The sequence below is a fragment of the Drosophila kikkawai genome, chromosome 3R, assembly GCF_030179895.1.
Source record: "Drosophila kikkawai strain 14028-0561.14 chromosome 3R, DkikHiC1v2, whole genome shotgun sequence".
NCBI classification, from domain to species: domain Eukaryota; kingdom Metazoa; phylum Arthropoda; class Insecta; order Diptera; family Drosophilidae; genus Drosophila; species Drosophila kikkawai.
Window position 1 is genome coordinate 14363321 of NC_091731.1, and position 23497 is coordinate 14386817.

The 23497-nt window shown below is 40.3% G+C and overlaps 1 protein-coding gene across 1 annotated transcript; it reads left to right on the forward strand.

Moving 5' to 3' along the window:
- The first annotated feature begins 18358 nt into the window (after positions 1-18358).
- Positions 18359-22837, forward strand: MFS9 (major facilitator superfamily transporter 9). The gene is made up of 6 exons (XM_017180077.3): positions 18359-18503; positions 19973-20061; positions 20592-20895; positions 21347-21887; positions 21951-22227; positions 22301-22837. Exons 2-6 carry the CDS (start codon positions 20000-20002, stop codon positions 22626-22628), a joined length of 1512 nt encoding a protein of 503 aa, XP_017035566.1. The 5' UTR covers positions 18359-18503; positions 19973-19999; the 3' UTR covers positions 22629-22837.
- The last annotated feature ends 660 nt before the right edge of the window (positions 22838-23497 follow it).

Genomic DNA, 23497 nt, shown 5'->3' on the forward strand with positions numbered 1-23497 from the left:
GCCCCAAAACAAAAATTGACATAAAGTGCGCTGCAATTAGAGTGCAAACAGACGACGTTTTATGGGAGTTTTCTTCCTTCCTTCATTTCCCTTTTATTTGTTCTTTATTCTGTATGAATTATTAATAGTTAGTCCTGGGCATATATGCCGAAATATACGAATTCCGACGACATTTAGCCAGGGGCCAGGGCCACGCTGCGTATGCGTAATAACTGAAATGTCAAGAGGTGTATGTTGCCATAGATATTAAACGGATTTTTAGTTGGCAAAAGTGTTTAATTACTTTTTGAATTGTTTCTATAGTTATTTTTTGCTTTTTCGATAAATGAATTTCAATTTTAATTGTAAAATATTGTTAGAGGAAAATAATTAAAGTTACTTCTCGATTTATTGACACTTTTATGGAGTGTTCATTTATTTTCCTTTTTCATTTCGTTAGTATTTTTTCAATAATTGATTTAAATAATAATTATAAACTTTAAATAAATTTTAAAAACAATTCCGATTTTATTTTTTATATTTATTTTATATTAAATATTCATCAAAATCAAATCACAATCAGCGTTTTTGCGATTTTAAAAGTCAATTGCAATTGCAAATTTTAATATTCCGCAATATTTTCCCCATGCTATGTCGTAGAAAATCACTTCCCCGAAAGTGCCAAAGTCATTTCAACTTTTTTTTGTCGAGTGTGTGTGTGTAGGAGACACCATCGAACCAATAGACACGTTCCAGTTCACAGCCTGTTATGGCCATATATAGAAAATGTGTAGATGAGGAAGGATATCGCTGCGCTGCGTGTGCTCTATTCACTTTGTTGCCGCCGCTGATTTCCCCAAGCAGCAGCCCCACCACCCAGAAATCACCCGCAATCGGAGCCACCCCCGCCGCGTAGATATAGCCGTCATAGCGAGTGCGACTCTGTCAATATGTTCAGGGTTTATGGCAAAAGCTTTTCGCTCGACTATGATTTAGGTAAGCGTCTCCCAGGACGCCGTCGATGTGGATCCTGCTGATGCTGACACTTGGAGCTTGGACACATGCATGGTGAAACCAGTTAGTGATTTTATTATTTATTGTTCTGCGTCACACCGCAACTGGGGGGAAATGGCCACACCAAAGGATTTAACATATAAATATTTCATTCCCTAGCCGCCTCTTTTTTTTGTATAAATATTTGTACGAGAGAGAAAACGGGGGAGGAGCTGTCAAAAATGTTTGGGCATTTGCATTATAATCGTCGCATACAATATAAATCTATGCCCCATGCATATTTTATAAATGGTCGTTGGACATAACCCCTTTTGTAACCATTTCCATTCCCCCAATCCAATCCAATTCCCATTTCCCATTTGCCATTTCCCTTTGAAATGCGAAAGCGTTTACTTCAACGAATTATATTTTATGTGATAAATTCTAATGTCCTGGCATGGTCCTATAGGTGTGTGTACGAGTGCGAGCCAGTGTGTCCGAGTTCGGTTGTGTGGCTTTGACAAATTGAAATTAAATTTTCGTTTGTTTGCAGATCACATTCCGTATTTCCTGCCACTCAGGCGGGGCTTTTATTTAATTAGAAAAATGTTGAAATACGGTTTGCATGGGAATTGGTTTTGCCAAAACTGCTGCAGCTATGCCCTTCGACTCGATTAGTTGGATTAATTGCCTTTGACAGGGGACACAATACCCGTTCTAGCTCACGACCTTTGTCATGTCAAAGCTAAAAATACATATAACTTGAAATGTCAGCATTGAGTAGCTGCACTGGAAAATAAACATTTAGGGGGAAATGCCTAAGATGATTTGTGTTTAGTTAAACTTTGCTCTAAGGTGAGCAACAAAATAATTTTGAGAATCATTTTCACAGAGCTTCGATGTTTGTTTAAGATTATTCATTTAACTTTGAAATACTGACTCAAGAAACTGTGCAGAGAGTTGTGATTTATAACTGCTTATGAATTTATATCCAATTAGGAGATCTAATTTGGAAGCAGAGTTTACCAGCAAATTGCTTAGAAATTATTAGGATATAAACAGGAAAAGCGTTCATATTTGAAAGATTTATTTTTTCAGCTTTATTTAGTATTGTTTAACGAGAGTATCGTATTGTTTTGTGGTTTGCTATGATTAAATTAAATCTTTATATAAATATGTCAGTTTAAAATATGGAAACACTCGATTCTTCTCGTTGCCTAATCTACCATTTTTCTAATCCTTGTCTTTTTTCGTTTTATTCACGACTTTTTTATTTACTATTTACTAATTTTTACTCGTCGCCTTTATTTGTAATATTTAGTAGTCGATTTAACTCGTTGTTTTACTATTTGACTCGTCGTTACTACTACAAAAGAGTAACGACAACGAGTCAAGTCACCGACTGAAAATGGCTAGATTCAGGGCATTCTCGCTAATTTCACTCGCCGACTTGACTCGTTGTCGTTACTCATTGTACAACAAATGAGTAACGACAACGAGTTTGAACTGTTTGAACTGTTTTCAACTTTATCGACTCACTCGTCATTTTGCTATAATAAAAAAAATAAAAAAAATCTAAAACAAAGTATAGTGACTTATTATTAAGGTTTAAGAAACTCAGGTTACTCTTCTTACATACTTATTGAAATTAAATATAAATTATTTTCTTTCTCTGCATTTGATTTAGTCGCACTCGTGACTTAATTAAAATACAAATAATTGTTAATTAGTTAATCAGTGCGGTGCGGCAGCAGCTAAATAATCCAAATAGTGAAATCACACTAATTATAATTAAAGGTAACTAATTGCATTTAGAGCAGACCACAAATGGCAATTAATTAGGCGAAAACATTGGCCAATGCTGAGGTCACTCGAGCGGGCTTAAAGCATTTCCGCATGTTTCCCCGTTCTAGCCTTCCGGGCAACTCTATTTTATTATAATTCTATTTGTGGACTTTTTTAATTTCATTAGCTTTTCGAACCCCTGGCCTGACCCCGTTCCCGTCCCCGTTCCGTTACCCACGGCAGCGTCAGCAACGCGGTTTGTAATTAGAATGCCACAAAGAGACGCGGCTCGAGCCCCAGGAGAGCTCATCTCTGCGCACAGTCGAGTGCGGATTGTGGACGCGCCCACGCATTTTCCTATTAAAAATTTCAATTGCCGCGTAAAAACGCGCGTGTCGAAAATAAACCCGCCTGAAATGGAATAATTAAGCAGGTTCATTCATTAAATTCCGGGCCAGCAACAGCAGCAAAAGTTAAATGCAGATCACCCTCCTCTGAGTCGTGCTTCAATTTCGGGTTTAGCATATATATAAATTTGTCCTTTCCTCTCGTCGCCCCATATTTTCCATTTATTTTCGACTTTTTCCATGTGGAGCAAAGATAATAGAGTTGCGGCAAAATCGACTGACCCGTAATTACAGGGCCGAGTCCTCCTGCCTCTGAATTGTGTCAACAGAACGGGAATACAGAGAGAGAGAGCCTCGGCTACCGCAAAGAAAGCTTGGACAGCCTGCGCCAAATTGCATAGGATGAAAATGTATTTTCCACATGAGACATGAGGCCCCAGCCTGAGGCGCTCCTTCTCCGGTCTCTCTGCTAGCAGCAGGTGCGGATTATGCATAAACATAAAGCAACTGGCCGTCCCAGCAGGAGACCACACACAGCCAGAATACTTTTAAAAACCAGCAGCAAAGACCCAGACACAGGCACAGCCACAGACAACTGCAACTCGAGAGGGCATAATGCATGCAAACTTGCAATAATTTTCCCCTGACTGAAATCGTTTTCATTTTCATTTTATTTTTTTCCTCTTTGTAAATTTCACAACCAATAAATTTTATGCTTTCTGTGCAAACGCCGAAGGCGGCACTGCACACGAAGTGCCTGGGAATAACAAGGGGGTTGGGTTAGGTTGGGACAGTAAAAACATTTATGGTCGTTGGTAGATAATTAAGTTTTGACTGAGTTCTCTCCTTCTAACCCATTTCCAGCTAAGCATCTGTCTTTATGCCCGCTTAAATGAGCAAGGAGTAATTTAATGCCTTTTATAATATAGGAAATAATGAACTGATTTACTCAACTTGTTTTAAAAGTTATTTACATTTGCTGAGTACATTTTTTTATAAACAAGTTTGAGAAACTTAAAAATTGTTGAAGTCTGAGAGGATTTTTCTATATTCCTTTTACTTAGTTTAAGATAAATATTTGTTTATTGAAAAGATGATAGTTTTTAGTTTGATTTTAATATTTAAGGAGTTTTTTATTACGTTTTCTGTAAATTTATTATCTCAAATGTAAAATTGTTCTGAAATGTTCTACAAGAATTTGTGGTGATTAGGATCACTACACAGGAAATAAACCCCAGAGAACGTGACATTTTTAAATTGAGCTCTTTCACGACCTTGAGATCTGCACTTTGTATTTCCCCGGGATATTTCTCGGAATTCCAAAACAAACTGCATTTGTCAGCAGTTGCCAGGAGTTGGGTCAGCGAACAAATCTGAAGTGAATTATGCAAATCCATTCTTCCATGTCGTGCGATGCTCATGCATTATTTACCCAAATTTCGCCCACTTGGCTGTGACCCCTCAGCCCCTCTGAAGAGGAGTGGAGTGCAAGTGTCAGTGCCTGGGTATGTGTGCGACTGACAGCGGGATTGGACTTGGACCAGGACTTACCGGCCAAGAGCTGCCACTGCTCAAGGGTGCTCAGCACAAATGTGCAAAGCGAACTTCAAAATCGTGCTGGCTTGGATGTTCACCTCAAGCGCACCCCCAAAATAACAACGACGACGACAGGAGCGGGAGCCACTTGAGCTGAGCCACAGGAGCTGCGTTGCTGTTTCACGCACCTTGCACCAAACTAGGTTACTCCACTCACTCCATCAATGGCGTTGGCAAGGCGGTGACGTTCATGCGGAAGCGCTGGGCGCCAACAATTGCAGAAGGTAAACAAAAACACGTGCTGCACACTTATCCGCAGCGGAGAAAGTCCTTTTCCCAGGCGCATGAGCGGATAATGCGGAACTTGTGGATAGAAAAGAGAAAGCTAAAGAGTGAGTGGCAGCTGTTAAAAGGATAAAAGTTAAAGAGAGGCGGGACTAGAAAGTTTGAGAGAGAGAGAGAGAGGAGGGACACTGCGGCGTATACGCAATGTTTATCTTACTTTATTAAGACAGGCATTTGAAAAGTTTTTGGGTTTAAGTTTAGGCTTTAAGTGTCATGATTTCTAAATTATAGGAAAATTAGTTGTGCTAAAGAAAAACTCAAGACGTTTTTAAAGGAGTTTTAAATATAAAATATCTAAGTTACTGAAGTTTTTTAATAATAATAACTAGGAAAGTGGTATTAAATAAAAGATAAATTGATGTGCTTCATTAAAAAAACACAACGAATAACGCGGGCTCTCTAAGCTACTCTTCTCATTGATTTAAATTACTAAAAACAACGTTTGTTGAACATAAAATAACATTGTTTGCATTAAAACATGTTCTTGTAGTTCATTTTAAATATTTGAATAAATTTATTTGGAAAACTATGCTTTGCCTTACGCAATATAAATTTTATTTTTGAGCTTACAAGCAAAAAAGGAAATTTTTGGCTCCTGCCTAAGCTTTAAAATTCAAACAAGCATAGATCATGGAATCCCCTCAAAGTCCACACACACATTTCAGCTGCAAATTCTAGCTTGTAAATCAGCTCACATTGATTTGCATAGGTGTAAACGTTAAACGCTATAAAAATAGTTTCAAAGTGTTCATTGAAAACTTATTGAGGCGTAACGCCAGATGCGATATATTCGCTTTAAATAGCACAGGAGTCCTGCCGTTAGGACGAAGGACGTGTATTTGTGCACCTGTTCGAGAATGGGTGTGTTGTGGGTATGGAAATCTGGTGTACTGGGGAGTCTGGGGAGTGGGTGTGCATACAAACAGGATGCTTGCTGTGCGATGTCTGGCTTGCTTCCATTTATAGCTCGCTCACCTTTTGCAGGGTGAGAACCGGGATCGCTGGTAGTGGGAGGCTGTCCATAAATTAGATATTTGTGTGGTTCCAGAGTAGAGGAGAGGTCAGCTGTAAATAAAGGCAGCTGGCGGGGAGCAGTGGTTCGAGTGTGTGCATAAATTGAAGGCATTGAATTTGGTTTCATTTACTTTCCCCAATTCAATTTGGATCTAGTGAGAAATGCAATTTAATTAAGCGTTAAGTGGCGCACTCGGAATTGAGTCGTTCGTTTTCGAAGCTTCGATGTTTTCATGGCAGACAGCTGATGTGGCACTGCACCATAAAGCCTTGTAATGCGCTCGTAAAGGCCTCTCATAGCCCGTGGCAGTGGTCCATTAAATTTTCGTTGATAGCCCCATGTGCACATGCGATAAATTGTCGGGCTCTTTTTCTGGCTGCCTGCCTTTCGGTCCAATTTAATTAGCTTGCCAGCGAGTGTGCCATATTTTTGTTTAATTAAATGGCAAAAGGACTGGAGGCATTCGCGGCTTAAGATACCATTGAATGCATCTAGGTGGCCATGGTGCGTATGATTGATGTGTTAGAGGAACCTATAGCTCGAGGAGCTCATCCCCCCTCGCATAAGATATGCATGAACTGAGCGATCTGGAAACATTCTGTCTAACTGCCAGGTTTGTTGACCCCTTGCACAAAACCCAACAATTGTATACTGTATTCTCCCTTCCGTCCCAGAAGCGACATCCTGCATTTTTAATGAATTTGTTTCCAGCTCTTGTGTCCAGTTTTGCCTGGTTTCCCTTTGCATTCTTGCTTATTTTTTTTATGCAGTTCATGAAGGTTTTGCTACACTTTTCAGTTGCTGTTATAAGCCTGGCTCATCACATCTCAGCCCGGCTCATCCGTTCCTCGTCTGCGTCCTTCTGCTGGTGGTGAAACGCATTAATTCACTTTAGCCGAGAATTATGAAAACTTTGCCACAAAGCTGCAGTGAAAGTTCAGCCAGCAGTGCACCTTTGTGGTCGAGTCGAGTGGAGTCGAGTCGAGTATCTGTGATGGCAAAAGTTGAGCACTAATTAAGCGCTAATAACATTTTTGCACACTCTACTGATGGCCGGAGGGAGAAACTCCTTGATCAACCGCAGAAAAACGGAGATGAAAAAAGGGACTGCTCACCGCTTTAACCCGCATGCTCTTACATATATTTACTCTGGCCTGTTGGTCCGTTCGGGGGCTCTGGCCAGCTTCAGCAATCAATTTCACACAGCCGGGTTAAAAACATTTTAATTTCCATTTGGGCAGAATGGCAGGCTGGCCAAATTGCTGCGATTGCCATCAAATCCCAGGGCACTGGAATTTTCTCGGCAAGTTTTTAGGCAGCTGCCAACTGTCACACAGGTGGGCGGGGCTCGGGATGTAACACAGGGCGGGGCGGCGGCAAAAGGACAGGACAGGATAGGTTGTGCTGCCCCCGGCGGTCTCTGTGAGGATACTGAAAAAAATATTGAAAGAAAAGTGCCACAAAAATAGGTCTCGATTTAAATTAATTTTAAAATGTGTCTTAAAGTATACATAAAAATGTCGAAACATATTTCATTGCATACTTTTTGAACATAATTTTAAATGTTTGCAAATCTCCAAGTTTCCATGGAAAATTAATAAATATTAAAAGGGGTTATCGATTTTATAAATTAATTAATTATTATTAATAAATTTCGGGTGATCTGGAAATTGATCTTAATTTGAAATAATTTTAATAGGTGCCATAGATTATGCATCAACATATATCATTGTATACTTTTAGGTATTTCTTTTTTTAATTTGCTTAAATCCCTACGGTAAATTAATAAATATAAAAAGTGGACTTTGGTTTAAAATGTATGTCAGGAGTGCCCAGAAATGTATCTTAATTTTAAATAAATTTAATAGGGGCTTAAATAAATATTTAGATATTTTGTAGGGCTTACTTTTAAACACTATTTTATTTACCGAAATCCTCTTCAGCAATTTCTGTGGCATACCTTTACATCTAACTAATGAAATGCCTTAAAAATATTTATCCCTTTCAATCCATTCAGTGTAGGAGAGGACACTGCTCTTAAAGCGGCTGGCAAAAGGGGTTCGGAGAGAATAAAAATGTTGTTGCCATCTCGCAGTCAATTGAGTCTGGTCCTGAGCGAGTCTATGTGTGTGTGTGTGTTGGGGGCTGTGTGTGACTGTGGAGCTGATTGTGTGTGGACTGGAGTGTGCGAATGCCAGTGCACTTTGCATGCGAGCAGCCAGCAACAGCAGCAGGTCCCCAACCGGTCAGGGTTTAGTTTTCTTGTTTGTAGTCCTGCGTCCTCGTGTGGCGTGTGTTGGATGTGTTGCATGTTCTCGTGTCCCCCACCGGTGCCTTGAGTAATGTTGTTTAGCCGCCTCTGAGCGAACTGAGCTGAGATGCAACTGCAACATGCAATGGATGCTGAATGCCGCCCGCCGCCTGCTTGTGGCCACCCCGGCGGAAGGTTGCTTGATTTATGGGCCAGCACAATTTCACTTGACATAATCTTGGCCAATTTCTTGAATATGACTCCCCAGCGGCAGAGCTGCTTGAACTGAATTGAATTCTAATTTTCGTCAGGGGTGCAAACGAGGTCAGTTGTATGGCTCCCCTCTCCGCTCTTCCATCCCTGTGGCTTACAAATCCCGACGACTGTCGTCCTGTCTGTCTCTCTGTCTGGCAAGGCAAATAAACGCTTATTTGCACACTAATTGCACCTGCGACGTGCTTTGTTATTATAAAATTCTATATTTACACAAGCGGGAGCTCTTGTACCGCCAATTCAACCAGGTGAAACCTACCCCCATGTCGGCATCCAGCTCAACCCGTTTCACCGTTCCTTTTTGTTTTCGCCATTGTCACAATATTTGCCATTGTTGTTGCGCCAGCCTGCCAGCAAGCCTGTTAGTGCTGAAAGGCTTTTCGGCTGCTGCTGAATAAATTTTTCAGAGCCTTCAAAGCCAACGTGGCGTATGATTAACCATGCGGATGTCTCTGCTGCCGTTGCTTGTACTTCTGTTGCTATTCCTACTGCGGTTGCTGCGTTCACATGGCTTAATTATGCGCAAGGTTAGCCTGTCTTTGCCCTGACTATACATATATACGCCGGCTATATATCCCACTCATGTGCATTGCATCCTTGACCCAGGATGCGTGTTTCCCAGTAGCAGTAGCTGCAGCAGCGAAATTATGGTCATTAAAAAGCTTTCAGCCCGCGGACATATCAAATGACATTACAACATGTGTGCAAATGCGAGATTCCAAATGAGCTTGACCTCTGGTCTTTACTGAAGTCCTAACATTCCCCTTGGGGTTCATATAGATATATATTCAAAGGTCCATTAAAAAGAGTTTTAAGTTCAAGGCGACAACGTTTAATGTTTTACTTAAAGATAAAGATATAAAATAATAAAATAATCTACGGTTTCTACTTCCATTTTTAAATGATATCTTAAAGATATCAGCTTCATCGGCCAGAACCTTCAATTTATGTTAATTAATGTCCATAACTGAGCTTCGAGTTAAAAAGAAACTTATCTAGCAGATTGAGGCTTCGCCGTGACTTGTGGCCTCTTTCCAGCGTTGCCTACTTCCCGGCGCTATCTGGCGGCTGGCAATTAGGCAAAGTTCGGCTCTGCAGGCAGCTAAAATATTTAAAGAGCTCCGGCAGAGAGCTGGAATTGCGTTAACCTTCGGGGAATTACGTGTGTCCAAATGGAATGGAAATTAAATGTCCAACTGGCCGGGCGACTGGGAATCGAAGAGTTTTAGGACTTGTGCTTTTACTTCGCTCACTACTGCTGCATTTCAAGTAGGGAGAAAAGCGCAATGGCACAGGACGGCCCAGATCCAGTCTCCGGGAATAGTGAGCTGCTATAGCTTCTGTTCCTTCTTCTCCTTGCAAGGCATGTCCAAGGAGTCAGGCATGGAGCAAGGTGGGGGCTTTTGTAATATGCGCTCAACTCGCTGGAACTTTTGTCAACTCGAAATCAAAGGGGACGGAGCTGGCACAGGCACAGGCACAGGCACAGGAAGTTGAAAAGTTTCGAGTTTTGTGCTAAAGTTACTAGCAGAAAACCATTAAAGGCTCACGTAGTCAAAGTCAAAAGACAAATTTGCATTGGAACGCTTTTCGTTTATTCTCTCAGCTTATTTATATTTTATTTTTTTTTTTTAGCTTGAAGGTGCACGGAATTCGAATGAAAATTACGTGGATAAAATGGAGGAAAATCCGCTTTAAGCATGGCGAGCAATTTTCTGGGTTTGTTTGTCGCGCATTCAGCTGAAATTGTTTGCACTTAGCTGCGTTTGCTTTGAGCGCACAATTAAAATGCAATTTGCCAGCGAGCAGGCAGCCAGCGCTCACAAAGGCGCAAACAATGAAGCCGACGGAGAACCGAATGCAAAGCTCTCCCGTCCAGGTGAAAATTCGACACCTGGAACTGGCTTCTGGTCTGCAGAGCTGGGCAAAAGTGAGCTCTGCTCATGGACAATTGCTGCATTCGGTGGGGGTAGCGACTTTATTTGAAGACCCAATTTGTTGGCATTTTGTTGTATTGCTAAAATGTCGCTACTCCTCCAGTTTTAATGCGAAACGCGTGAGAACACGACTTGGCCACTTGTCCGTTATCGTTCGATTCGCATCAAGGTGTGAATTTAATGCTCCGGGGTTATCACAGGCGCAGAAGTGCGGTGGCGGTGACGCTGACCCAAAAATCAATTAATGGCAGAGCACACACACACACATTTCCTTGGGGGAATCTCCTGTTGTTGTGCCATCAATTTTTGGTTATTTTCTTCCCGTTTTTAATTCAGCGCTTCCCCACATGTTGCTGTTGTGTCACATTTCAGTTTGCTTTTGCTTTTGCCAATTTTCAGAATGCCGGAATGTTGCAATGTTTTTGTCACGTGCTCTGCAGCTGCTCGCAGCATGTAAATTGAGCTGCCACACTTTTTGTTTATTTGTTCAGCAGCACGTGTGACTGCGCCAATTGTTTATGATATGTTCGGGACCAAAACAAAGCAAAAGGTAAAAAGAGACGCCGACAACAGAAGGCACAACGGCAATTTACTATATTTTTTTTTTTAAGTATCCCCTCGATACAGGCAAAGATAATATTCCATTTAAAAGCTCTGTGAAAAAATATGTTTTATATTGTTTTTTGTATTTATATATATTGAAAATATACATTTTACAAAGAGTTTAATTTTAAAATAATAGATTGATTTCGAGGGCAATATGCTGTACATGATATTAATTTCTGTAGTTATTAGGTTTTTAGATGACATTTCAGTTTTAGGATCGTTGAGCATGATTTTATTTTGTTTAAAAATTATTTTATTTGTTCCAATATAAACCGGAACTTTGAATTTTAAGATTTGTTAAGCATCTTACTTGAAAATATTGACTGATTTTAAAAATTGAATTGTTATTGATAATATCTGGGTAATAATATTTTTTTTATTTATTTAATTATTTTTAATTTACTCCTTATAGACTTATTTTCATTTTTTTTAATAAAAATTTTCTCCAAATTTGTGTTATTATTTATGTTATGTATAATCAAATGTATTCTTAATTTTAAACCTTCACAAAATATGTTCACATTGTACAACACACATTCTATCCTATCTGGCAACCTTACACTTCTTCAGTATACGATATGAATAAACAGTTGGTAATAAGCACTCGACGTGATCGCTTCTGTCTGCTCGCTCCCAAACATAACAATTGGCGACGAGGCAAAAGAGAAGAAAAAACAGCATATAACTGTAAATCAGCCGCAAGAATACAACATTCTTGTGTATACCAGCAAACGCAGCCGTAAGGATATTACATTCTTATGTATAATTGTGTCGCATAGTCGTTGATTTTCATCAGGATGGCGGCAAAAGAAAAAGAAAACGAAAACGAAATTCAGACAATACTTGCGCAACACCGAGAATTTACATCAGCTATATTAGAGCAACAACGAAAATGGATGGAAGCAATAATGGAAAAAAGTGCTCCAGCAGCAGCTAGTTCACCGTCTCTTCAAAGTGAATTATCAATGTGTCCACCGTTTCATAAATTTGACAAAGACAATCAGAATTGGGAATCGTACCTTGAACAATTATCGCAGCATTTTAACGCATACTCGGTTAGTGCAGAACAGAAACAGAAAGCCTATTTTCTTTCATGGTGTGGTGTAAATATATTTGAGCTATTGAAAAATCTGTTCGATAGCAATAACTTAAACGAATACACATACAAAGAGCTCACAGACAAACTAACGGAACATTTCACTACAAAACGGCATGTTGTCGCGGCTCGCTACGAATTTTTCAAAAGAGAAATGAAACATACACAAACACACAGAGAGTGGGTAGCCGATTTGCGCGGGATCGCTCGTGAGTGCCAGTTTGTGTGTAACGCTAACGGTTGTTTGTCAAACTATGTAGATGAAATGATACGAGATCAAATCATAGTACATACGCCTTACGACGCCGTTCGTGCGTCAGCTCTTCAAAAGTCTCAGCCAACTCTTGAAGATGTGCTCACAGTTGCAGAAACCTATGAGACAACAACAAAAACCATTGCAGCGCTTAAAGAGAATTTACCGAGACAGGATCCAATCAATGCGATCCACACATACGCAAAAAAGTCAGCAAGCAGTGCAAGTGACGTCAGACCATACAAAAATGACTTAAAGTCTTGCTCTGGCTGTGGTGAATCTCATCAAAGAGAAAAATGCAAATTTCGCGAAGCAGTTTGTCACAAGTGTGGTAAAAAAGGGCATATATCTGTCGTGTGTATGTCGAAACATGTAAAGTCAAATAATGCGCAGTACAAAAAAGGAAGAAAGCAAACAAGCAAAGTAAATGAAATAGAAAATATCGAAGCAGTGCACAGTGTCACAAGTCTTGTGAAAAGTATACAGAACAAAAAAGTAATTGATCTTGAAATACTTAATCAAGTGATTTCATTTCAAATGGATTCCGGAGCTACAGCTTCAGTAATAAACTCTAATACATACGCGCTATTGAATAAGCCAAAATTGCACAAGTGTTCCCGAGTATTACATGCGTTTGGTCATACACCAATACCACTACTAGGGGAGTTGCACACTGTTGCAAAGTGTGGAGAAAAGCAAAAACAAATAACAATAATCGTAGCAAACATCGAAACATCAACCAATCTCTTCGGTTTGGATTTATTTAACATATTTGGGTTTGATATTATGCAAGTGTCAAACATTTATGAGGTGCACCATGAAAAAGTAATTGATGTATGCAACAAGTACAATAAAGTTTTTGAACCAGCCATGGGTGTCATAAAAGACTTCAAAGCCAGCGTATTTTTAAAAGCTTCAGCAACTCCAAAGTTTTATAAAAGCCGCCAAATTCCGTTCGCACTGATGGACAAGTTCAAAGCAGAAGTAGAAAGACTCACCTTAGCAGGAATTTGGAAACCGGTAAAATTTAGCAATTGGGCATCCCCAATCGTGCTCGCACCTAAGCCAGGTGGCGACATTCGTATTTGTGGCGATTTTAAGCAGGCAGTAAACGCACAAATCGACGTCGAACAGTATCCATTGCCAACAAAAGAAGCGCTGTTCCACATCATACGTCATGGTAAGCAGTTCAGCAAAATAGATCTTAAGGATGCCTACCTTCAGATGGAATTGGATGAAGCTGCAAAGCAAATCATGGTCGTTAACACACCACTGGGCCTATTTCAATATCAGCGCCTACCATACGGAATTGCAAGCGCACCAGCAATCTTCCAGAGATATCTTGAGCAACTTCTAAAAGGGATAGAAGGTTGTGGCAACTACCTAGATGACATCATCATCTCAGCACCTACAAGCGAAGAACACCTTCAACGCATCGAACAAGTTCTCAGCATTCTTCAAGAGAACGGCATCAAATGTAAACGTGAAAAATGTTTCTTTTTCAAAGACGAAATTGAATATTTGGGGCGAAGAATCAGCGCAAACGGGATTCTTCCAGACAGCTCAGGCTTAGAGGCAGTTAATCGTTTGAGTCCACCTTCTAATTTACAACAGTTGGAAGCATTCATGGGTAAAGTAAATTATTATTGTAACTTTATTCCAAACTATTCGCAGTTGGCGGCTCCTTTGAATCAACTTCGAAGAAAAGGCGTAAACTACTATTTTGGCCCACAACAGCAACAAGCGTTTACAGCTCTGAAGTCTCACATCATCAACGCAACGCAACTAGCTCATTTTGATGAAAAATTACCGCTAGTCCTCGCCACAGATGCCTCATCCTTTGGCATCGGGGTAGTCCTTTCGCATCTTCAACCAGACGGCGGAGAGAGACCCATTGTGTTCGCATCGAAAACACTAGACAAGCACCAGGCTAAGTACAGCCAAATCGAAAAGGAAGCACTCTCCATAGTATTTGGAGTTAAACGATTCCACCAGTATCTTTATGGAAGAAAGTTCATTCTACTTACAGACCATAAGCCGCTTGTAACTATTTTTAATCCAAGCAAGCACCTGCCGTTAATGACGTCAAACAGACTACAACGTTGGGCCATTATTCTCATGGCCTACAATTTTGAGATCCAGTACCGATCCACATCTGCTCATGGTAATGCAGATGCGCTTTCGCGCCTTCCAGTGGGTACAGATCCAGACTTTGATAAAGAAGAGGAAGCTTGCTACACAGTATTGGAATCAACTCCACCAATCAATTCAGAGACCATTCGCAACCATGTGGATAAAGACAAAGTTCTGAAGCAAGTCCTTCAATATGTATCTGAAGGATGGCCAGAAAAACTTCAGCAAGGCAACGAAGCCTTATTGCCTTACTTTAACCGGAAGTTTGCTCTCACCATCAACAAGCAGTTGCTTTGCCTACACAAAGACGCAAACCGTGTTGTAATTCCTTCTAGCCTACGTGCCCATATCCTGAAACTTTTACATGAAGGTCATTGGGGCATTGTTCGAATGAAACAGCTAGCTAGACAGCATGTTTGGTGGCCTACCATAGACGATGACATTAAAAATATTGCTCAGTCATGCGACATCTGCAAATGCAACAATCCAGCACCACCAAGGGAGTTCCAAAGTTGGCCAGCAGCAACAGCAGCATGGGAGCGAATTCATGTCGATTTCGCAGGCCCAATCTTCGACAATATGTGGCTTATATGTGTAGACGCCTACTCGCAGTTTCCATTTGTTGTTCAAATGTCGTCTACAACCACAGATAACACGATCGCTGCATTATCATCAATTTTCGCTATAGAAGGATACCCAAAGACTCTAGTTAGCGACAACGGTCCACAGCTTACGGCTGACGCCTTCAAAGAATTCTGCAAACTACACGGCGTAAAGCACATCACAACAGCACCGTTCCACCCAGCATCCAACGGATTAGCAGAACGTTTTGTACAGACGTTTAAATACTCAGTCAAGAAGAACCTTCAAGACGGTATACCAGTACGAGTAGCAGTAACTAAATATCTTGCTTCTTACAGGTTTACTCCTAATGCACAAGGGAAAACTCCTGCCGAGTTAATTCATGGTCGACCAGTCCGTACCGTTTTAAGTCAACTTTTCGAGCAACCTACTCAAGCTAAACAGCCAGCAACAAAGTACGTTCCAAATCAAATGGTCTATGCTCGAAATTATTCAAGGGGAGAAAAGTGGATAGAAGGCATCATCGACCGTTCCATTGGAAAAATGATTTATGTTGTAAAAACAAAAAATGGTTTTTTCAAGCGCCATTTCAATCAGTTGAAACCGAAGTTGCCAGTACTCAACGACATAAGAGATCTCCAGAGATTTGGTGGGTTCCTGAACTCCCACAGTCAGCTTCCAGTCAAGGACCACAACGACCAGATCAACCGTTAACTACGCCAGCTGTTCAGAATCCTGATCCTGTCCCTGATCCACCGGAGAACATAGCAGCACCCAACCAACAACCTGATCCTGTCCCTGATCCACCGGAGCACATAGCAGCACCCAACCAACAACCGGTGCAGTTACAACAAACACGTCGTCGTTCGGGCATCCCAATACGTCAAAGCACCAGAGTTCGCCAAGAAGTCGATCGTTACAAGCCTAAGGACTTCAGACAACAAAAACATCCGCATCGCTCGTAAATTAAAGGAGGAGATGTGTTATGTATAATCAAATGTATTCTTAATTTTAAACCTTCACAAAATATGTTCACATTGTACAACACACATTCTATCCTATCTGGCAACCTTACACTTCTTCAGTATACGATATGAATAAACAGTTGGTAATAAGCACTCGACGTGATCGCTTCTGTCTGCTCGCTCCCAAACATAACAATTTACAATCTAAAATATTATTCCACTTTGTCCTCAAAAAATTATGATATTTTTTCAATAGCTCAAGTTCTTGTTTTTTCTCGGAAAAAAATATTGCAAACAAATGACGGCAATTATTGCGAGGCAACGAGGCATATGAGCTGTGTAAACTTGATAGGTTAAGCACAGCAAAGCCCTGTTAAGCAAACTGCTTGCCACTGTTAAGCTACAGCGGGTTAACAGAGCGACACGCCCCTGGGCAAAGTTAGCTGAATGAATATCTAAGAATATATATTAGTGTAGCGGCGATAAGGCTCTGCTAATTAGTGACCACACGAAAATCATATCAGGCGCTGATCTTAAAATAATATAGAAAACCACCTCGAACTGGATATTTATGCAATTTTGTTTGTTTGCAAGCAATTACCACAATAATTCGCACTCGCCAATGAAAATAGATGACATTAGTTTGAGGCGTAGAGCTGCAGAATTGTCGTGCCCGATCCCTAACTGTTAATTTCTGCGGTGCGTTAATTTCTTTTTGGCACCGACTTGTTTACACCATTGCGGTTACTTATAAATAAAAGTAGAAATAACTATATAATTATAATATTATAGAAAATAATAATAGTAATATCCTTAAAAATTTATCATTAGATCCATTGATATCTATGACAGATATATAATATGTTGCTTATTAGAAATTCCTTTATTTAATCAATTATGTTTACTAATTTGATAAAAGCAACTTCAACAGGCTAATAACATCAATTAACTGTGCTAATCCAATTAGGTGCCTGTTTTCGTGGAAATTATTTAGACATGAATGAATAATTAATACAAACATTTAAATAGAAAAGCAAGTTTAAATTTAGTTTAAGGGGCGCAGGCAGAAAAATGGGCGTGACCTTATAGCGGCTATAATCATGATTATTATTTTTGTAAATGTAATAAAGGGTTTAGTAAATGATATATGAGTAATAAAATAAACAATTAAAAAAAAAATTTAGCATTAGAACTAACTCTTACCTTAAATTATAACTTGTATAATAAATTAAACAACGATTAGCTCTAAAAAATTGAAAAACCCTGTGAAGCCTTCTCGCTTTTTTCGCCTTAATATTATATTATAAATATCGTAAATTAAATTTTAGTTATCGCTATTTTCCGTACTATAAGATATGAAAATTTGGATATAAAACGATACAATCTATAAATTTCCGAAAAAAATAATAGTAATGTTCTTATCTTCCGATCATATTCGTTCAATAAATAAAAAAATAATAAAAAAATCGAAACGATAAAATAGCGGTTTATAAATTATTATTTACAATATTATTTGAAAACAATATTTAGTTTTTCTCTTTCCAGTTATATGGTTTTAATAAATTCAAAAGTAATATCGTATATCTAGATAAATCTATAAAAAAATGTTCAAATTTTGATTCATACATTGATATGATAGATCATATAGAAAACTATTCAAACACAATATTATTTATTATTATGTACACCAAAAATATATTTTTCGAATGTATTTAAAATAATATCGACAGATATGTCGATACATTTATCGAAACGTTAAAATATGGTTTTTCGATTTTTTCTACCATTCCGTATATATATGTTTATTTCACGTTAAAAAAATCTTTCTTAAACGGAACCGTCTTGAAATCAACTTAAATTAAAAGCAACCAACCTTGAACCTGTTCATTTTCCCTCATTCCACACTCGTGCTAAAAGTAGCTACCGAAATTAGTGGCAAATCTCGCAGATTCAATTTAGTATCAGCAAATGGTGGGCTGAGCGCGTAAGCAATGGTCGCCCGAATTGCTGAAAGAATTTATCTTTACAAGCGCCACATATTCCGCCTAATCAAACGATAAGCTTTATGCCGATCCCTATCAGTGCTGGCGTCCTAATCACGCCAATGTTCGGTCGGGTCCGTTCCTGCCTCTTTTGGCGCTCTGGCTGGTGGCTTTATTGCTCCCCGAGCCAGTGCCTCAATTGAAGTTAAACTGAACGATGATGAGCGGGGTGGAAATCCCAGCTCTCGCTGCCGAGCCGAGCTGTTGGCTGCCGGCAGATGGATGGATCAGTCCGTTGCCAGCTACCGGCGACTTCACACCTGCCCAACGCCCACACCTAGCGGCAAGCAGTGCAGTCGAACGGATCGATCCAAGCAGTTGACAGAGGATTCCAGTTTCCCAGGCGCTCTTTCCAACTTTCATCGGTGCGTTTTAAGTTTTTATTTAATCGATTTTTTGCCTTCCAAAAAAAAAGTTTTGTGCCAAAGTTAACGTATTTTACATACATTAAGAAAAAGTTTCAAAAGTGTTTCTGTGCACATGTACCGGTGTTTAATGAACTCGGTGAGCTGTTTGCTCAACTGTCTTCGATGAAGTTTAATTAAAGACATTTTGCCGCCTTGCAGCTGCTGGGATGCAAATCTTTATGTAGATTGCATACACCTTATGAGAGGTGTTTTCTGGATCGAATAATTTGCGTATTTTTATTAGACTTGTTCGGTTATCACGTGTCAGGTTAGGTACTGCCTTTTATGCCTATTTTTTAAGCAAAGAGGTAAATATTTTTGTCGCAACGAGCTACTTATCAGAGGCAACAGGTTTTTTGGCTTCATGTATTTTTTCATGGAGCTGTCGAAGATGTTTTGTTTGCCCCAGGCTAACCCCATCACCCGAGGCCGGAATTTACGATACCCAAAATGGCACTTCATAAAATAAAAATCTCAGTCGCAGTCAAGAAGACCAGGAATTTTTGCAGATAAGCATACATAGGACAATAAAAGGATAAGACCAGGCTATATATAACATTTTATGATTGCCATAAAAAACGAGAAACTCATTAAATAGCAATTAGTTTTTTTTTATTTTTTTAATAGGAGCAGTAAATTGTTTTACGATAGCCGATTGTGGAAATGTTTGATAGCATGGAAAACTTGCGGTAAGCACTTTCCTTTGGTTTATTCAGTTTATGACAGGCAAATGTAATCAATTGAGCGGTAGTTGTGCCATAAAACCATAATGATAAGCACAAATTCTGGTATCTATTTGTACCCACAAATGTCGAGTACCGGAGTGGAGAGTACCTAGTACCCAAGCCGAGTACTTTCACTGATTTCCCACACGTGCGTGCTGGCTGTGCAATTGCTTCAATTTTTTAATGGCAACCAAAGGCAGCGCGTGTTGTGCCGAATATTCATGCAATTTGCAAATCAAAGCGAATCAAGTCGGCTGGACAATTATTTGATTATGACATCCATGAGGTTTATAGATTCTCCGCCGGATTTCGCGTGCCACAATTGGCGAAGCACTCGCTTAATAAGTTAAATGGATAATTGAGTTAAGATGCTCTGCTGTCCAGATATCTCGTTCTTCCCGCCTCTAATCTCGGTCTGTCGTATTATGTTTCCGCATTAGTATCCCACAAATTGCTTAGCAAAATGTTTGCTCTTCGCTCAGTGTCAATGTCAATTAAGGGACGCAGCACGCAACCGATCTCGCGGGCGGGCGACTATATATAGCCCCTGTGCATGGGCGCGATCTAACAATTGGTGAAATTATAACACGCCTTTTGTATGAGGGAGAGACCTAAGTGCAAGTTTAATGAATCGCCATCACGCACATGAGTTGCCGTATTGTATTGTATAAACAAATTGGTTGAATTATTTGCATTTTCCAGGCTCACATCGATCGGCTGGCTGGCACAATGACTACTGACTTGGAGTCCCCGAAGAATGGCAAGCATCTGGAGCAGGTGGGCCACAACAAGTGAGTACTTTCCCCAAGGCTAACAATCTTGTTATGGTTCCACTTCAAATGGTTTCCGCATGCTTTAAGGCATATGGAGATAATTCAAGAGTTTACACAGTGGGGTTTGAGGAATGTTTTAATTAAATAACAAAGTGATAATCAAGAACAGAACTTGAATTCATGTTTTAATAAATAATATTGGCTTTCTAGAATTATTAATTATTATTAATATTAATTATAAACATTTATCAAAGCCCTGCAAAAGTCACTGTGTGAATAAATGAAGCTTGCCTAGCAAATAGACTCCTCTGGGCCTGGGGCGAAATGGGTTGAATAAACCAGTCGATAAGAAAACCGCTCTAAAACTGGTTCCGTGGCTAGACGTAAAAACAAAAATATAAGAAAAAGAAACAGAAACAGAGCAAACCAGACTGCCTGCAGTAAATACTGGCCAACAGAAAGGGAAAGTGATCCCCTCGGGCTCATCATTTGCATGGCTACCAACTCCTCTTCCTTCTCCTCTAACCAATTTTTTGCCCATTTCACAGCAATGAAATCACGGAGAGCGAACCGCTTACCTGGCGCTTCTGGCGTAAACAGCGCTACATTGTGGTGCTCCTCGCCTTCTTTGGCTTCTTCAACGTGTACTCTCTTCGGGTGAACCTGTCGGTGGCCATTGTGGCCATGACGGAGAACCGTACAGTGGTGGATGGGGATGGCAATATATCCTACGAGCAGGACTTTCCCTGGGACTCTAAGCAGAAGGGCTTGATCCTAAGCTCCTTCTTCTATGGCTATATACTGACGCAGTTCCTGGGCGGCTACATTGGCACCCGGATCGGTGGCAATCTGGTGAGTAATCATACTGTTTATTAAAATATTAAAAGTATTTTAAAATATGAATCGATTTTATGACATTGCTAAATTAAAGGTTTTGTAATACTTTGTAGTAAACAAATCTATATATGTACGTTAAAATTCAAAACAAAAACTGGTTTGTCTATTGTGTCTGGGGGGAGTTATTAATAGTAGTAATTATCACAAATAATTACTTTCAAATTACAGTGTGAAATCAAAAGAGTGAACTATTTAACACTACTTGAATTTAGTTAATTTAGGTTTACTATAAAATGTATACAATTTATTAAACTATTAAATGAGTTATAATTAACTAATTAAATTATTATAATTTTTTTAAAAAAGAAAAGATAAAAGTAAATAACTTCTTCTAATGTACTTTTAAAGATATTTATTAATAGTTTAATTTATTTTAAATTAATTTATTACCATTTCCCCATCTTAGGTATTCGGCACTGGCATCGGCAGCACTGCCATTTTGACCCTGCTCACTCCCCTGGCCGCCACGCACAGCCTGGAGATGTTCCTGGCCGTACGCATCATCGAGGGCTTCTTCGAGGGTGTGACCTTCCCGGGCATCCATGCGGTGTGGGCCCGCTGGTCACCGCCGCTGGAGCGTTCCCGCATGGCTTCCATTGCATTTGCCGGAAATTACGCTGGAACCGTGGTGGCAATGCCTTGCTCAGGCTTCCTGGCCACTAAATACGGCTGGCAGAGTGTGTTCTATGTATTTGGAACCATTGGTCTGGCCTGGTATATCATTTGGCTGATCTTTGTGAAGGCCGGACCCGAGTTGGATCGCTTCTGCTCGAAGGAGGAGTGCGAGTACATACAGAAGACCATCGGATTTGTGGGCACCAAGCACATCAAGCATCCCTGGAAGTCCATCTTCACGTCGATGGCCTTCTACGCCATCATGGCCTCGCACTTCTCAGAAAACTGGGGCTTCTACACGCTGCTCACCCAGCTGCCCAGCTTCCTCAAGGGTGAGTTCATATCCTGTGATTGCTTGTGCGTGGAAAAAAAGCTATATCCTTACTATTGCGCAGATACGCTCAACTTTGACTTGGGCAAAACGGGCATCCTGTCGGCAGTGCCTTACCTGGCCATGGGCATCCTCTTGGCCGTGTCCGGCTATCTGGCCGATTGGCTGCAGGTGAAGGGCATCTGGACGACCACTCAGGTGCGGCGCAACTTCAACTGCGGCGCCTTCTTGGCCCAAACGGTGTTCATGATGCTGACGGCCTATCTGCTGGATCCCACCTGGTCGGTGGTTTGCCTGACCATTGCCGTGGGTTTGGGCGCCTTTGCCTGGTCTGGATTTGCGTGAGTGTGGAGGGGAATGGTTAATCCCGAGAAGAAGTGCCACTTATTCGGACTCTTAATGTTTCACTTGCAGAGTCAATCACCTGGATATTGCACCGCAGCATGCCAGCGTGCTGATGGGCATTGGTAACACGTTCGCCACCATTCCGGGCATCGTCAGTCCGCTGCTTACCGGCTACATTGTTCAGGAGCAGACCAGCGAGGAGTGGCGCATCATCTTCTTCATTTCGGCGGGCATCTACCTGATTGGCTGCGTCATCTACTGGTTCTACTGCTCTGGCGAGCTGCAGGAGTGGGCCAAGACGCCCGAGCAGAAGGCCCAGGAGGCCGAGGAGAAGGCCCAGCTGCAGCTGACCCAGACGACTGGGTTCGTCAATACCGCCGCCGAGCTTAAGGACTAACTAACTGCTAGTTGAGGTTGCTCCAACCGAGCGAAGCGTCACCACCATCATGAATTTTGTGCCCTAGTATTTGTCATTGTTACGTTTATGTGATGCTAGCAATATGCGCACCATTGTGTCTAATTTATATATGTTAATCCAATTAGTATTTCTCCGGCACTCGCCGCGAGTGTGTGTCTGCGAATAAACAAGGCATTTTATTACAAGTATTTATTTGTATATATTTATTCAATAATAACAAGTATACTGCTACCTATGTGGCAGCTTAAACAGGTTGTAAATTATAGGGGAAGAACGAAATTTAGTTATAAATGATTATACATTAATTTTATACTATTTACATTTTAATTATTTACATTTAATTATTAAGCTACAAACAGTTATATAAATCTTAACGGGAGGTCATGTGGGTGGTATTTTTTGAGTCTCCTTTTTCTTGGTCTCAATATGAGCCTATTCGCTAGGGAGTTAGGATGAGTACCAAGGCGTTCATGGTACTTTTCTGCTTGTATCCGTATTACGTCGCCTATCTTTGGGATTTTGAGATCTCTTTCTATATCCCTAGTTCTCATAAACCAGGGGGCGTTACAAATTGATCTAAGAATCTTGCTTTGCGCTACTCTAATTTTGTTCAGGTTAGACTTAGATGCTATGCCGTAGACTTGCAATGCATATTTCCAGATTGGGCTGAGAACAGATTTATAAATTTTAACTTTATTGGACAGTGAGAGCTTATTTCGTGGTGATAATAGCCAGGACATACTTGCTGCCTTTGAAAGCACAGTCTGCTTGATCATCGTTGTGTGTCTCTGGAAAGTAAGCCCTCTATCCAAGATCACACCAAGGTATTTGTAGTAGGCCTCGTGCCG

What these genes read in the sequence shown, in the direction of transcription:
- MFS9 (XM_017180077.3), top strand. Translation starts at nt 20,000, where the DNA reads ATGACTACTGACTTGGAGTCCCCGAAGAATGGCAAGCATCTGGAGCAG. An exon ending in GCTGCCCAGCTTCCTCAAGG is followed by an intron (nt 21,888 to 21,950) that starts GTGAGTTCATAT and finishes ACTATTGCGCAG; the next exon opens with ATACGCTCAACTTTGACTTG. An exon ending in TTTGCCTGGTCTGGATTTGC is followed by an intron (nt 22,228 to 22,300) that starts GTGAGTGTGGAG and finishes TTTCACTTGCAG; the next exon opens with AGTCAATCACCTGGATATTG.